At 39.6% G+C, this 16,104-nt stretch overlaps 1 protein-coding gene across 4 annotated transcripts in view; it reads left to right on the forward strand.

The window, feature by feature from the left end:
• Positions 1-1,314: 1,314 nt before the first annotated feature.
• The window catches only part of FBXO42 (F-box protein 42), an 88,798-nt gene continuing 74,008 nt past the window's right edge, over positions 1,315-16,104 (forward strand). Inside the window, exons 1-2 of one of the 4 annotated variants that reach the window (XM_082416560.1) lie at positions 1,315-1,887; positions 12,030-12,109. In XM_082416560.1, coding sequence (XP_082272686.1) covers positions 12,073-12,109 — 37 coding nt within the window. In that variant the 5' untranslated portion in view covers positions 1,315-1,887; positions 12,030-12,072. Of the gene's footprint in view, positions 1,888-2,843; positions 2,955-12,029; positions 12,110-16,104 lie in introns of all 4 variants that reach the window. The other 3 variants (XM_082416558.1, XM_082416556.1, XM_082416557.1) reach the window with 3 other exon arrangements.

The raw sequence follows: 16,104 nt of genomic DNA on the forward strand, positions 1-16,104 counted from the left end.
GGTTTTTTTGTTTTTTGGGGTTTTTTTAAGATTTTTTTGATGCGGACTATTTTTAAATTCTTTATTGAATTTGTTACAATATTGCTTCTGTTTTATGTTTTGTTTTTTTGGCCATGAGGCATGTGGGATCTTAGCTGCCCAACCAGGGATCAAACCCACACCCCCTGCATTGGAAGGCAAAGTCTTAACCACTGGACCGCCAGGGAAGTCCCCCCAGAGTTCTTATGACTGGTGCTTTTCCAATATTTCTTATATTGAACATAGCTGGTGCTTTCACATCATACCAATCTTTCTTAGAAAATAGATCAACCACTTTCTTCTTGGTTCCCTTTTTGCTGCCTTTCATAAGGTGCTTGTTCTTGCTAACATCCATGGTACTGCTCAGAGAGCCAAAAGGTGGAACCTGCATTTTTAAAAGGAAGTGCTCAAAAGCTGGTCCAGTGTTTCTAACATTGAGTCTACAGGGTACTTGGGGGTCGGGGTGGGGGGGTTCACAAGTTCTATGACAATTTTTAAGCTTGGGATTTTTAATGATACAATTTTAATATTTATTTATATTTATAATTGCCAAGTTTCTCTTTTGCAGTGATATTTCCTAACTGAAAGACTTGAGTTTCTTAAATCAGTGTTTCTCATACTGGGATTCCATGAATGTTTACCCAGGGGTCTTTGCATTATTCAAGTTTGTGAAACACAGATCTAGTGCTTTCTAGTGTGAGGTTGACCCAAGTTTGTTCAATAGCATCTTGCCTTCCCAACTTGAGAGCAGACCTGGGTTCTGACCCAGCCCTATGTCCTAAGAGATGTCCCAGGTCCACTTTATCCCAGGGTGGTGGACTGGCAGCTCAAGGTTGCTTCATTTTTAGGTGCAAGGGATGAAGACTGAAGCCCTTGGGCTCCGTATCTCTGGCATTTCCTTAGACCACATGCTGTGCAGGTAATTCATGAAGGTTCTCACCTACACACCAGGTTGCTCCCTTGGAAGGGGGATTTTGCTGGAACCAGTGATAGTGATACTGGAAAGTACAAGAGCTTGGGAACCAGATGCGCCTGAGTTCAAATCCTACCTTCCCACCCCAACTCCCCAGATATGTGGCTTTGGGAAAATAACCGATATATCCCGTGACTCAGTTTCCTCATCTGAAACATGGAGCTAGTAACAAGTCACACAATGGTTGGTACACAATTATGGGAGGCTTCGGTTGCATAACCAAGGCACTGAGTTTCTCTCCTTCAGTTGACATCAAGAGCGCTTGTGCTCATCGGGCCCTCGGGGTACAAATGAATTAATTCCTGGTCTAACATCTATCATAGACTCAAGCCGTTGGGAAAACTGCTCAGTTGTCCCTAGCAGTGCAGAGGAGGGTGAGTGCAGTTCTAATGCCGTTTGTAGGCACCCGAAGAAAGCGGGCGCGGAAGCGCGATGTTTCCTCACTCCAGCTTGGCTCCCCCAGGCGGCGTTCCAACCTCGGAGAATCTCCCGGGGACCAGAGGGGTGGGGGTTGGGGTCGGCGGGCCACGGCTTGTACCTTCCCAACATGGCGCCCCCCATACGCCGCCTGCCGCGGGCCCGCCGCACTGACGTGTGCGCGCGCGCGTGTGTCCTGTGTGCCGGTCCCCGGCGCATGCGCGCTCCGTGCGGTCTTCTCCCGGCCAGAGCAGCAGGAGCGGCGGCGGCGGCGGTGGTGACGGCGGCGGAGGTGCCTGCAGCGTTAGAGTGGAGGAAGATGGCGGCTCGGAGCGGCTCGGTGTCCCGCCAGCTGTGAGGAATCCCGAGTGCGGCAAGCGCGGCCTGGGGCGGAGCGCCTCTGCTCAGGTCCTATCCCCGGCTCCCTCACCTTCTTCGCCAGCGGAGCGTACCCGAGAGCGTGGCGCTGGCTGGGCCAGGTGAGGCCTCTTCCTCTCCCGGGGCCGCGGCGGGGAGCTGGCGGCTTATGCCCTTTATGCCACGGGTCCGGCGCAGGCCCTGCACCCCGCGCGGGGGTCGGTGCCGGCTGGCCTGGGGGCCTTGCTGTAGTCATTCTCGGCCTCCCCGGGTTAGGCAGGGAGGAGGAGAATCCCTTTCCAGGCAGCCCTTGGGATGGGGGCGAACCCGGCCTCTCCCCTCTAGCACGGAGGTTTTCGTCCCCTCACCGGAGCCACGAAAGGGTATGTGACCAGGGTAAGGATGGCTCTGGGGTGTCAAATTATCTTCCACCCCACCCCCAAATCTTTAACGCCTTTTGAGAGGAGCCGGAGTTCGGTGCCCTCCAAAATTGGGGCTGCGGCGAGGGGCCAGCATCTCTGAAGCTGCAAAAGGAAGATTTTGGAATTGGCTTAAAAAATGAAACACAAGCAGCCTTTCCTACCCCTTAGTTTTTTGAGTGTTCCCCCAGAGAAGTAGGAACTGCGGATCTCCTTGATTGAGACAGCAGCCGACGTTGTGACCGTGGAAGGCTTCTGGTGAGAATTGGTGCAAAGGGAACCGTGGAGGGTGGGAACCAATCTGTAAACGAAGAAAAAAACAGTCGTAAGATCTTGATAGTGTCTGGAAAGTAACTTCGGGGCTAATGAAGTCCTCTCGATCCTTTGAAACCTTTGGATTGTTAAGATTCGGAATACCCAATTGCTTTTGTCTGTTCATCTCCCGAATTTTATTAGGAAAATAAAAGGTTCATTTCTAAATTGCCAAAGTCTTTGGACTTTTCTGTGGTGGGATTCCTATTTGCTCAGCGTGAAGATTCAGACACATTACCAGTTCTCGCTTGCTGGCAGGGACATTGTACTATACTTACCCTTTTTGAGAACAACTTTTGTTGTTGTTCAAATGCTAATTTGGAGACTTTGATTTTGTTTCTTTCAAGTGGGGAAGCCGGTTTGAAGCCTTGTGGTCGCTTCCTTGAGGAATGAAGGCTTCAGTTGCAGTTGTGCTACGGGGAATTGTTGAGGAGATAGCATTGGCTTGGACACACCAAGTACCTTTTATAACTTAAATTTGTTTCGCTTGTGCTTAAGAATGATGACGTCATGGATTTAAAGGGACAAGGAAAATTTGAGAGGAAATAGCATCATTTAGAATTGAACATTTAAGATTCAGTCTATAGCTTTTACAGTGAATAGTGGTGCTCTGTTTCAGATCCCTAATTTTGAGCGTATTCATGTGTATAATCTGACTGGTTTCCTTTCTGTTGTATGTTGTCATTTTATATCCTGTAACTGTTTGCTTTTGACAAGCCTAGTATGAATATATTACTTTATCTACATTGACCCATGGGTGTTTTGTCTACTTCAAAAATATTTTAATTGTTAAAATGACAACTGTTTAGTTTAATAGTAGCTAATTTTTTGACCATTTTTTTCTTTTCTTAAAGCCTTTTCCATGGAAATTTGTACATTTTCTTAGTGCCTTTGCTAAGACCATAAACCTAAACCAACAACTTCTCCATTTTAGACAGTTGGAGAGCCACTCTGCATTTCAATTTGCTAATAAAGAGTCATGAAATTAATGCAGTAAAACATCCTGGTGGTTTGACATTATACTTCTTGGCATAATGTGTTGCATTGTTGTGCTAAATCATCATCAGCTATTGATGCAACTTCATGACATCCATGACATCATTCACTCTCCAGTATTTTGCCTTTTGCAATTTCTTGCCTTCTCAGAGTCACAAAAAAAGAGGATCAGGAAAAATAGCTTAGGATGCTTCTTAAATGCCTCATTTCTAGAAGAGCCTTCTGTAACACTGCTTTATATAGTTAAAACCCTTCTGTAGGACTCAGAGCTGTGTAATTGCTACCCATTGTGAAAATGCTAGCAAAACCTCTAGGTTTTCAAGAATATTGAGGTCCCAAGGAGAAGTTATCTCAAAGATGAACAAATATGTGATTATCTTTGTGATTTCAGGGTTGCTTTAGTCAGTCTATATAAAACTAGAAGCCATTTGTTTAAATAATGCCCTTCCCACTTCACAAGACTGTTAATGTGAAGCAAAAGAGTAATGTTTGTGAAAGTGCTTTGTAAAATAGAAGGTGAATGTAAGATTGATTATTCAATAACCAGTTTTATGAAAATACCTATTGAGAGCCCTCTGTGTGCTGGACATTTTGGGAAGTGCGTACTGATGATTCTAAGATAAGACAGCTTTTGGTCTCAAGTTGCCTGCAGTCTGGTCGGGGAGCCAGACTGAGAAACTAGATAAATATATTGTAGTGTAAGAAATGCACTGAATCCAACCAAGGGAGTCAAGGAAGGCTTCTCAGAGCCAGGGTGGCTTTCCCCAACCTTTCCTATTATTCTGCAGAAAAATATGCCTTTTGTGAGCAACCTGCTTTTTATAAAAACTTAAAAATTTTCTGTCACGAGTTCTTTATCTCTTTTATTCATTCATTGTCATGACACTTCCCACACAGTATGCCCCAGTTATGGTTTCTGCATTCTCAAAAATCCACCAGAGTCTTGGGAGAACCTTTTTGAGAGTGAGTCATAGGCACAGGCAATAAACACAAACATTGCAGCTGCAATTTAAAATATCTCCGATTACTAAGTGGTGACAGCTCTAGAGTGGTGATGCTTTTATTTTTGTTTTGTAAACTGCCACAAAAAGTACTGTATGATTTGAATTTGATCACATTCAGTTAATAAATGTTTAGTTGTCAGTCCCTTAGAATGACAGCTGTAAGTGATTAGTACTGTCTCCTGTCTCCCAATAACTGTAAGTGATTAGTACTGTCTCCTGTCTCCCAGTAATAAGTAAAACAAGAAGGTCCTTCTCCTTTTGAGGTGAAGCTGACAGTTTAAGCCAGAAGTATACTAAACTATTTTATAGAATCTATTTATGTAGATTGAGGCTGCTTAGCATCTCTGATATTAAACTTCTGTTCAATGCAAGTTCCTCACCTTAGTGTTGTGGTATTTTATAATTAATTTAGCATGTTGTCACCTACATTGCAGAAATTTTGTGGATTTTTGGATTGAGTAGAATCTGTAAGTGGTGCAGTATTGAACACATACCATTTGTATCTTAACTGAACATGAGTGCTTTAAGGTAGTGGTTGACAAGAAAGTGAAGGTGATGTGTTTGTTCATTCTTCTATATTGTTGTCACATGTAGAAAGATATGACCTACAGACAAGTCATTTTAAAATTGCCCAGTATGAAGCTCATAACACTACTGCTTATTTTTAAAATTGTTTCTTGTGACATTCTTCTAAATGTCTTGTAAAATTAGTGGTACTCCTATATAGCTTAATTTTGTGCTTACTTACTCAGGCATGTATTGGAAAGCAAATTTGCTTTGAATTCTGATTCTTCCTGTATTAAGTTTCTACTTTTTAATTTCTAAAGTTTTCTCCTAGGCTTTTTATTTAATTTTTTCTAGTGTTGCTGTTCTGTTTTGCTTCAAAGGTGGAAGTATCCTGTGGTACTTTGATGCTTGTTTATATATATAAATCTGATAAATGTACAGATATTATATAAAGCAATAGTTACTTGTAAAATTTTACTACTCTGGACAGTAACTTAGCTTAGATAGTAACATATTTTCTCTTGTCTCCTAGTAATACATAGATTTCAGGTAGTTCATTTAATTTCTTTTTTTTTTTTCCTGGCTGCGTTGGGTCTTCGTTGCTGCACCCCGGCTTTCTCTAGTTGCGGTGAGCAGGGGCTACTCTTCGTTGTGGTGTGCGGGCTTCTCATTGCAGTGGCTTCTCTTTGTTGCGGAGCACGGGCTCTAGGCGCGCGGGCTTCAGTAGTTGTGGCACGGGGGCTCAGTAGTTGTGGCTCGTGGGCTCTAGAGGGCAGGCTCAGTAGTTGTGGCACTTGGGCTTAGTTGCTCCATGGCATGTGGGATCTTCCCGGACCAGGGCTCGAACCCGTGTCCCCTGCATTGTCAGACGGATTCTTAACCCCTGCACCACCAGGGAAGTCCCAGTTCATTTAATTTCTATAAAGGCAAACAAGTTCCAGTTTTAGCTACTAATACTCCCTTATAATATTTAACATTTAGGATACTTTTATTTCAGCTATTTTAAGGAATTCACTGGTATGTCATACTCTTCCAAATTTGTGTTTCCTTTATTATTCTCATCTTAAATGTTTGATTCATGTTACTATCTAGAGAACAAGAAATTTTTTTCCAGAATGAACCTCTTGGTGCATTGTTTGGAGAAAGATTGATGTTAATTATAAATTGATCAATACAGTTTTACTAAATGTTGCCTCTCCCATCTGCTGGTTTTTCAGATGCAAATCAAGGGAAAATGGAATTTATCCTTCTGTTTCAGTATTTATTTTTAAAACTTTTTTGCTAGTTGTCTTGCTGTGTTTTGCCAAAAAGCGACAGTGTCTTGTCTTTTCTTGGTTGATCCAGCAGTGTTATGTTTGCAGTCTGTTCTGCAGGACTGCTTTCTTAGCTTTTGTTTTGAGATACTTAGATAGATCCTTCAGTCTAGTCAAAATCAAGCAAGCTGCTGTCTTCCTTATTACTGAATCTGAAGTTTTACTTTCCTGTGGGTCCTTCAAATTTTGATTTGTCTGTCTTCCTTACCTCCCCCCACCTTTTTTTTTTTTTCCCAGTAAATGCAGTTCTCTCTTCCAAGTGTGTTTCATAAATCATAATGGAATTTTGGAATATAATTCCCCATAGAGCTGCATAATGATGTGTGTGTTAGAATTTCACATTTTATTTAACTTATAAGTAACTTAGTGGTAATGAATCTTGAACACATTATGGTAGGTGAAATAAGCCACAAAAGAACAAATATTGTATGATTACACTTGTATGAGGTACCTAGAATAGTCTAATTCATAGAGAAAGTAGAATGGTAGTTGCCAGGGGCTGAGGAGAGGAGGGAAAGGGGAGTTACCTTTTAATGGATATGGAGTTTTAGTTTGGGATCAAAGTTCTGAAGATGGATGGTGGTGATGGTTGCACAACGTTAATGTACTTGATGCCACTGAACTGCATATTTGAAAATGGTTAAAATGGCAATTTTTATGTCAAGGTATAAACACACACACAGAGGAAGCGTAATGGTTTACATATGCTCTGTGGGCTGGCTTGATAATTATTTATTTCAATATAGTAATTAAGATCATAGGCTTTGACCCCAGGTAGACCCAGGCCCCTACCCTAGTTCTGCTACTTTCCTTGGGTATGGACCTTAGGTTCTCTAAGCCTCAGTTTTTTCATCTATAAAATGAGGATGATGCCCACGTTTTGGGACAATTAAATGTGGGAATACGTGTGAACCTCTCAGCACATTGCCTAACATATAGTAAACACTTAAATCTTAAACATTATTATTACATTGTTTCATGGAACATTGAAACTGGGACAAGGGGAACTTGTCTCCTAGCTTCCGCATAGCGTAGTCCAGTGGCATACTTGTCCTGTATGCAGACATACCTGTAGCAGGAATACATGTTTTCTGGTTTCCCCTGTGCTTCCCTTTCTGTCTTTGATTGGAGAACTGGGCTTATTCATGTCTTCATTTGATACCACTGCCCTTATGTCTCTTAAATCCATCTAGATGTGATCTTTCTTTTATGCCTCTTGGTTTTCCAGGGACTTTATAGAGCATATCCTCTAACTCAGCTGTCCACGTGTTCACAACTGAGTCCATTGTTTCACCTCTTACCTCACTTAACATAAAAACCTTTACTAACCAAGTTCCCTTCTCAGTATTCCCATTTCTGTAGATAGAATACTTTTATTCTGGTCTGATAGACCATGAAACTGGGAGTCATTTGTTAATACTCTTTTTTTAAAAAAAAATCTTTTGTATCCTGCCATGTAGATCTGTATTATCTTCCTCAGTATCCCTTAGATTTCCCTGCTCCTTGTTACACTTGCTGACATGACTCTAGACCAGGCTTTTATGAGCTGAGGGCAGACTGAAGTACTGCTATAGTTCTTAACTAGTCTTGTTGCCAGGGCTCTGCTACTTACTAGTTGTATGATCTCAGCCTCCCTCATCTTCAAAATGGGAGTTACAATTCCTACTGCATGACATACGTGTGCAATATTTAGCTAAATGTCTAACACATGGTAAACACTGCATAGGAAGTATTTGCTGTTACTTGAGTTTTTCTTCTTGGTAATTTTTGGAAATGATTAAGATTGAAGTGACAGTATTATAACAGACCAATCTTAAGGGACTACGATCTGAATGTTTCCCCTCTGATCGGGAAACTATGGTAACTCATTATTGCCTACTGCCTTACTTATCTTTGAAGCTCTCCATTTGGCCCTCATTGTACCTTTCCAGCCTTATTTTACATGACACCCATCATGCAGTCTGTTCAAGCCAGACTAGTCTCACTGCCTCTCATGTATATCATGTTCATTTTTATAACTGGAATATTCATTTTCCTAGGTAGGAGACATTTTTTTTCATTAACTACTCTATCCAGCTCTGTAGAGTATCTCCTGTATGCTCCACCACTTAACCACTGTTGCCCTTGCACAATTAGGTTAAAGTTAATATCCAAAAAGAAAATTACTGTGCTAATTAATTCCTGCCAAATACTTAAAAGGGATATATCATGCAGTATAATTCATATGTAATATTTTTAGTGTCTTATATGCACATTTAGTACTTACATATTAGGCACTCAAATATTCATTCAGTGTATGCATTTCATTCTTATGGGCTGATGTTCTTCATGAGCTTTCTGAGGCATTGCATGATCCTAAGTGTCTGTTGAGTCTTTCTTGCCTTTTTGTTCATTGGTCCATTCATTCAAAAAACATTTATTGAATGCTGTGTGCTAGGCGTGGTTCAAGATATTAGGGTTACAGTGGACAGAATAGGCAAGGGCTCTGATTTCCAGGATCTTACATTCGAGAATGAAGAAAGCAGTTAATGAATGAACAAAACTTCAGACAGTAATAAATACTTCAAAGAAAATAAAAGAGAGTTAGCTAAAAGGGAAGACTAATTGAGATTGGTTTAGAGAAGGCCTCAGTGAGAAGGTGATATTCAGGCTGAAAGACACAAGGCAGAATGTTTAATGCTAAGTTTTGGGGACATAAGGAACAGCTAGCGCAAAGGTCTAAAGTACGAACCAGGATCCAGTTGGGATTCTCAAATTGCATTTGGCTGTTGTTTAGTTTTTGCTTCATAATCTAAAATAGCCTCCTCCCCTTCCCCCCATTTGTTTTTGTTTTTTTCTTTTTTCTTTCGCTCAGTGACACTGACTTTTTGAAGAGACCAGTCTGGTTCTCTGGTAGACTCTTCCACATTCATGATTTGTCTTACTATTTCCTTGTGTCAATTAATTCCTTCCTTTATCACCTTTTAAGACAGTTGACAATTTACAATCCTTTGTGATACTGTGTATTCAAATTGTATCACACTTGATGTCAGCTTTTGCCATTATAATGATGCTGAATTTGATCACTTGGTTAATGTGCAAGTCCTAGATCTTTCCATTGTAAAGGTTTCCCTTTACATGGATCAAGTAATCTGTGGGTAGCAATTTAATACAACACAATTACTCTATTCCATCTTTCACCTGTTGGTTTTAAAGTCCATCAGAGATCCTTGCCTGAATCAGTTGTTTCACTGGAGGTTGCAAAAGGATGATTGTTACTGTTGTATTCCTTCCACATTTATTAGCTGGCTAATAAATGAGAATCCACTGAGAATTAACTACTAAAAGTCTCTCCTAATAAGGCAGGGTGTTTTGTTTAATTCTTTGCTTTTCATTGTAAATTTTCTTGGTGAAGAATTGGTCACATCAGTGGGTGGTAGCAAATGAGTTTCTTTGCTATTTTCTGTATCATTGTAGGCACATGAATTTTTATTTATTCATTATTTTACAGTTAGTTACAGCCATTAGTCTCTTTACCGCAGAACTTTCACCAGTATGACTGTCTTCAGGCTAGTATTGTGTGTCCTTTTGACGTGCCCCGTGTGCCCTTTGGTGTTTGGGTTGTTTTCTCTCGCAAGATTTTCCAGGTGCACCTTGTACTCTCTCTGTTCTTGACCTGAAATCAGTCATTTTTCTAGGAAGACCTAGTTACTTTTACAGAGAATGCCATTAGAAACCAAGATCTGAGTGCTAGGAATGCTCATTGCTTACTGGGTCTTCATTATTTCTAGGTCCTTCCAATGGGCAGAGAGAGAAAATATGTTTTTTAGAAATCAAAACTTCATATTGATATTTCCAATTTAATTTGAATCTTTACAGGGTTCTTTTCTTTAGATTTTATATTTGTCTCTCTTTCCTTAAACTGAAAATCTTATTTTTTAGTGCTGTTCACGTTTATTTGTTCTATACTACAGTATACATAATTTTTATTTTTAAAAAATATTTATTTATTTATTTATTTGGCTGTGTCGGGTCTTTGTTGCAGCACGCGGGATCTTAGTTGCTGCGCACAGGATCTTAGTTGCAACATGCGGGATCTAGTTCCCTGACCAGGCACTGAACCTCGGCCCCCGTGCGTTGGGAGCGTGGAGTCTTAATCACTGGACTACCAGGGAAGTCCCATACGTAACTTTAAAAAATATAGTATTCATGTTGTTACTAACAAAATTACTGAGGTAAATTTAAATTTTATTTGTGATTCTTTTTACCCTTAGAACATTCTGTCAACATCCAGTCAAGAAAATGGAAAACATACTAGATATTTCAAATAGAGGAGACTTAATATAGGTTGCAAGACTGAGAGAGCAAAAAAGAGTAGGGCAGGGTGACTTAGAGATTAAGAACTAGGGTGAAACTGGGACTTCCCTGGTGGTCCAGTGGCTAAGATTCCGTGCTCCCAATGCAGGGGGCCCAGGTTCGATCCCTGGTCAGGGAACTAGATCCCACAAGCATGCCACAACTAAGAGTTTGCATGCTGCAACTAAAGATTCCACTCACTGCAACAAAGATCCTGCATGCCACAACTAAGACCTGACACAACCAAGTAAATAAATAAATATTAAAAAATAAATAAAGTAACTAGGGCGAAACTATTACCTCGAGAGTTGGGAACAAAAGGGATAGATGGTATTACCAAACCTTTTAAAGAAAATGGAGAGAGGGGTCACCCACGACCTCAAGCACTGCTGCCACTTTCAGATCTGGGACCAAGAGGGGGAATTGCCAAGATATGCCACATGGCTGGTGCTTGGATCATCCTCTTCCTAAGTTTTATTAGCTTCTGGTTTATCCTTACAGTGTTTCTTTTTGCAAAAATAAACAAATATCTACATATATTCTTTTTTATCCTTTCTTACACAAAAGATTGCCATATTATGTACACTGTTCAGCATTTCTTTTCACTTAATATATCCTAGAGATTATGCCTTATTGGAACAGAGGTAATCCCTAATCATATTCGCAGCTTCATTGTGTGGATGTGCCAGATTTGTTCAACTAGTCAACTTTTTGATGGTAATCAGTAAGTAATGCTTTACTGCTGATCTTTTAAAAATAGATTTTGGTGGAAATTCCCTTGCGGTGCAGTAGTTAGGACTCGGCACTTTCACTGCTGGGGGCCTGGGTTCAATCCCTGGTTTGGGAACTAAGATCTCACAAGCCATGTGGCGTGGCCAAAAAAAAAAAACAAACCCTACTTTAAAATAGATTTTGGTATGTGTGTTAGAAAGAGCATTGAGCTGATACAGGTTCTGTTTTGCCACTAAATACATGACCTTAAGGAAGTCACCTAAATTTTCGGACTTCAGTTTCCTCATTTGTAGAATAAGGGTTAAATTGCTCCATAATCTCTAAGGTCTCCTGCTATAATATTTTATATTTTTCTGAGAGTTTTATTAGCCATATTTTAAACCTATTGCTCAGTAAAGTATGTAAGGCATAGGAAAACTATAAACGAGAACATAAGGTTAAGTTTTAGAAGTACTACTGAGGGTTTTCTAAACTTGAATCTGCTCAGGTGCTTGTTAAAAAAATTAAGGTTCCTGGACCCATCCCTGTTTTCTGAAACAGTCTCTAGGAAGTGTACCTACTAGGTGATTTTTTTTTTTTTTTTTAAATGATCAAGCAAGCTTGTGAAACAAGATTTACTTCATGTGCATATACCATTGTCCTTTAGGTTTCCTGAGGACAGGGAGTAGTCAGGACATTATTTACCCTTCATGAATTCCTTTGCTCTGACCACCACCAGAAAAAAATATAAGTAGAAATGAAAATTTCCATTCTCTTACAGCATCTTGTCAAAATGTATTATGTTCTTTGCAGAATATTTTTGTGTCAGTGAGGATGCTGGTTCTATATGCAAGCTGAGAGATTTGATAGGAATACCGTGCAATTGTAGAGTGCTTTGAATTCTGCTTCATGAAACACTGTTTTCACCATGCTTCTCATTTGCTCACATTTAGTGAATTCCTTCCTAGAGACTTCAGAACATATTGGGTTCCAGTTCTGGTTCCTTTTCTTTTTACAAAGCTGGCTAATTGTGGGCAAATGAATTTATCTGGGCCTCATAATCTTCATCTGTAAAACATAACTGATAATATGTCCCTGATAGAATTGAGGTAGGGTTAAATGAGATAAGGCGGTTGGCACGAACTTTTAAAACCTGTTGATTCCCTTTGCTCTCAGCTAGTCTTGACACCAGCTGCACTTTAATGATTTCTTAAGAAGATGGTACTCAGAGTCCATGGACCGGCAACATTGGCATCACCAGGGCTAGAGTGCGGAATTTCAGGTCCCCCTCCAGGCCTACTGAATCTGAATCGGTAGTTTGAGATCCACATTAAAATTTGAGACGCATTGGCACCTTAAGAGATTTTCTTTTTGTCTGAGTTCCTAATGATTTCGTTGTTCTTTTTACCTTCGGCAGGTTGGTTTTGCTGTGCACTATTAGCTAAAGCTATTTTAGGTCAAATATGTGAGCACATGTTCAGAATAAAAGTTTACCTGCAGAAGTATTTACGTATTATTATTGAATACTATTAAAAGTTCGGTTTAGGCAGATTTTTTTATATTGTGAGAAATTCAGAAGAGTGCATAAAATATGTGCAGTGTAAAGAATAATTATAAGCAAACATCTGTGTAACCGCCATCCAGGTCAAGTGACAGAATATTGCCAGTGCCTCAGAGGTACTTCCAGTGTACCCCTCTTTGATTACAACCATTTCCTGTCTTAGAAGTAACTACTGTTTTGTCTCATGATAATTCCCTTGCTTTTCTTGATAGTTTTATCAACTATGTGTGTATCTAAACAGTAGTTCAGTTTTGCCTGTTTGTCAACTTCACATAAATGGAATCATACTTCGTGTATTCTTTTGTTGTCTTCTTCTGGTCAGTATTAGAGATGTATCCATTTATAGTATAGATTTTCTTTTTAAAGTAGTAGAGCGCAAAAAAATTCTGGCAAGTTTTGAATAATTTTAGCTGTAGTATTTTTTAATTTTTTTTTAATTTTTTTTTATTTTTTTTTATTTTTTATTTATTTATTTATTTATTTATTTTTTTAATTTTTTTTAATTTATTTTTTATTTTTTATTTTTTTTTAGCTGTAGTATTAAACCTTGATTTTTTTTTAAAGAAAACAGAAACATTAATTCAAAAAGATATATGCACCTCAATGTTCATAGCAGCATTATTTATGACAGCCAAGATATGAAAGCAACCTAAGTGTTCATCAGTGGATGAATGGGTAAGGAAGACGTGGTACACACACACACACACACACACACACACACACACACACACACACACACTGTAATACTGCTCAGCCATAAAAACGAATGAAATTTTGCCATTTGTGACAACATGGATGGACTTGGAGGGTATTATGCTTAGTGAAATAAGTCAGACAAAGACAAATACTGTATTATATCACTTATATGTGGAATCTAAAAAATACAGCAAACTAGTGAATATAACAAAAAAGAAACAGACTCAGATATAGAGAACAAACTGGTGGTTACCAGTGGGAGAGGGGAGGGGCGAGGGTCAAGATAGGGGTAGAGGATTAAGAAGTACATACTACTGTGTATAAAATATATAAGCTACAAAGGTATATTGTACAACACAGAGAATATAGCCAGTATTTTATAATAACCTTTAAAAATTGTGAATCACTATGTTGTATACCTGAAACATATAAAACTTGTATGCTATTGTACATCAACTATACCTCAGTTAAAAACAAAAAACCTTGATGCTTAGTTTTCTTTGGAAAACACCCATTTATACAGAGTTTGTTTTTTTCTCCTCTACTTAAAGATACATAGCTGTAATATCTAAACCACTGTGCACTTTGTTTCTAAATATTACAAAATTGCTAGTTTTGTTATATTTATTTTTGGCAGGAATATTATACACTCTCCTGGGTGTCTTTTGTTTTAAAATTAGACTGTAGAGGGGACTTCCCTGGTGGTCCAGTGGCTAAGACTCTGGGCTCCCAATGCAGGGAGCCCGGGTTTGATCCCTGGTCAGGGAACTAGATCCTGCATGCTGCAACTAAAGATCTGGCATGTGGCAATGAAGATCCCGCGTGCTGCAGCTAAGACCTGGCGCAGCCAAATAGATAGATAGATAGGTAAATAAATATTTTAATAAAATAAAATTACACTGTAGAATAGTCTACTTTTATTTATATTTATTTATTTATTTATTTTTTGCTGCTTTGGGTCTGAGTTGCGGCATGTGGGCTGTTTGTTGCAGCACGCGGGCTTCTCTCTAGTTGTGGTGCGTGGGCTCAGTAGTTGTGGCACGCAGGCTTAGTTGCCCTGCAGCATGTGGGATCTTAGTTCCCTGACCAGGGATCAAACTCGCGTCCCCTGCATTGGAAGGCGGATTCTTAACCACCGGACCACCAGGGAAGTCCCTATTCTACTTTTAAATATGTATTTTTACATTTAAAAATCAGAACCAAGTTGAATTTACTGAAAATTTGGGAGACATTTTTATAAATTACAGAATAGATGCTTGTTGTAATCAATTCACATAAGTGAATCCTTTTTTACAAACTACCACAGATAACTACTTTTGACAGTTTGAAATGAAATTTTCTCTGTGGATACAAAAAAAATTCACTTCTGCATTTTAAGGCAGAAATGGCTTTTTAAATTTGTAATATGTTGTAGAGTATTGTCCATCTCCTTTTAACAGCTACTTAAGATTATGGCTGTGTCATAATATGTTTGTCTACTCCCCTGTGAATGGACATTTGGCTTGTTTCTATTTATTTTTTAAATTTGCTGTTAAAACAGTGCTGCATAGAACACCTTCTTTGCAATTGTGCCAAGGTTTACTTCAGACATATTTCTAGAACTAGAATGTCTGAGTCATCTGGCCTGTGCATTTAAAATGTTGATAGATAACACTTTAAAAAAGATTTTAACAGGTATGATTTAGTTTTCCTTGACAGTCCTCAACTTGATCGGAAATTTTGAATTATTTTTATCTTAAAATTTATCTTTATTCCTTTGTCATTGATCCATTCTATTCATTTACCCATTGTCTACTACTTGCTAGTTGCTGAAGGCAGTATATACATGAATTAGACATACTTGCTGAGAAAGATGTGTACCTGATTATTATATATGGTAGAAAGTGAGAGGGAAATATAAAGGGAATTCAGAAAAAGAGATTCCTTCTAGTTGGAGAAATCAGGGAATGTTTTCCACAGTAGGTGGTGCTTGAGCTAGCCTCGAAGGATGGGTAGATTTGCACATAGGAAATTGTTTCCCAAACAGAGAGCAGCAAGGACAAAGGATTTTAGAGGTAGGAAGGAAGAGGCTCTGCTAAGATTCAGTTTGGCTGAATGATAGAGGACTAGACTGCAGTAGGGAGAGATACGCAGAAAGAGAGGTTAGACCCAGATTGTGTTGACTTTAAAATGATATACCAGCTGTGGAAGACAGTTCTTCAAAAAATTAAACAAGGGACTTCCCTGGTGGCGCAGTGGTTAAGAATCCACCTGCCAATGCAGGGGACACGGGTTCGAACGCTGGTCTGGGAAGATCCCACATGCCTCGGAGCAGCTGGGCCCGTGCGCCACAACTACTGAGCCTGCGCTCTAGAGCCCGCGAGCCAGAACTACTGAAGCCTGCGCGCCTAGAGCCCATGCTCCTCAACAAGAGAAGCCACTGGAATGAGAAGCCCACGCACTGCAACAAAGAGTAGCCCCCGCTCGCCACAACTAGAGAAAGCCT

Source organism: Balaenoptera physalus (genome assembly GCF_965194825.1).
Source record: "Balaenoptera physalus genome assembly, chromosome: 1".
Classification (NCBI taxonomy): domain Eukaryota; kingdom Metazoa; phylum Chordata; class Mammalia; order Artiodactyla; family Balaenopteridae; genus Balaenoptera; species Balaenoptera physalus.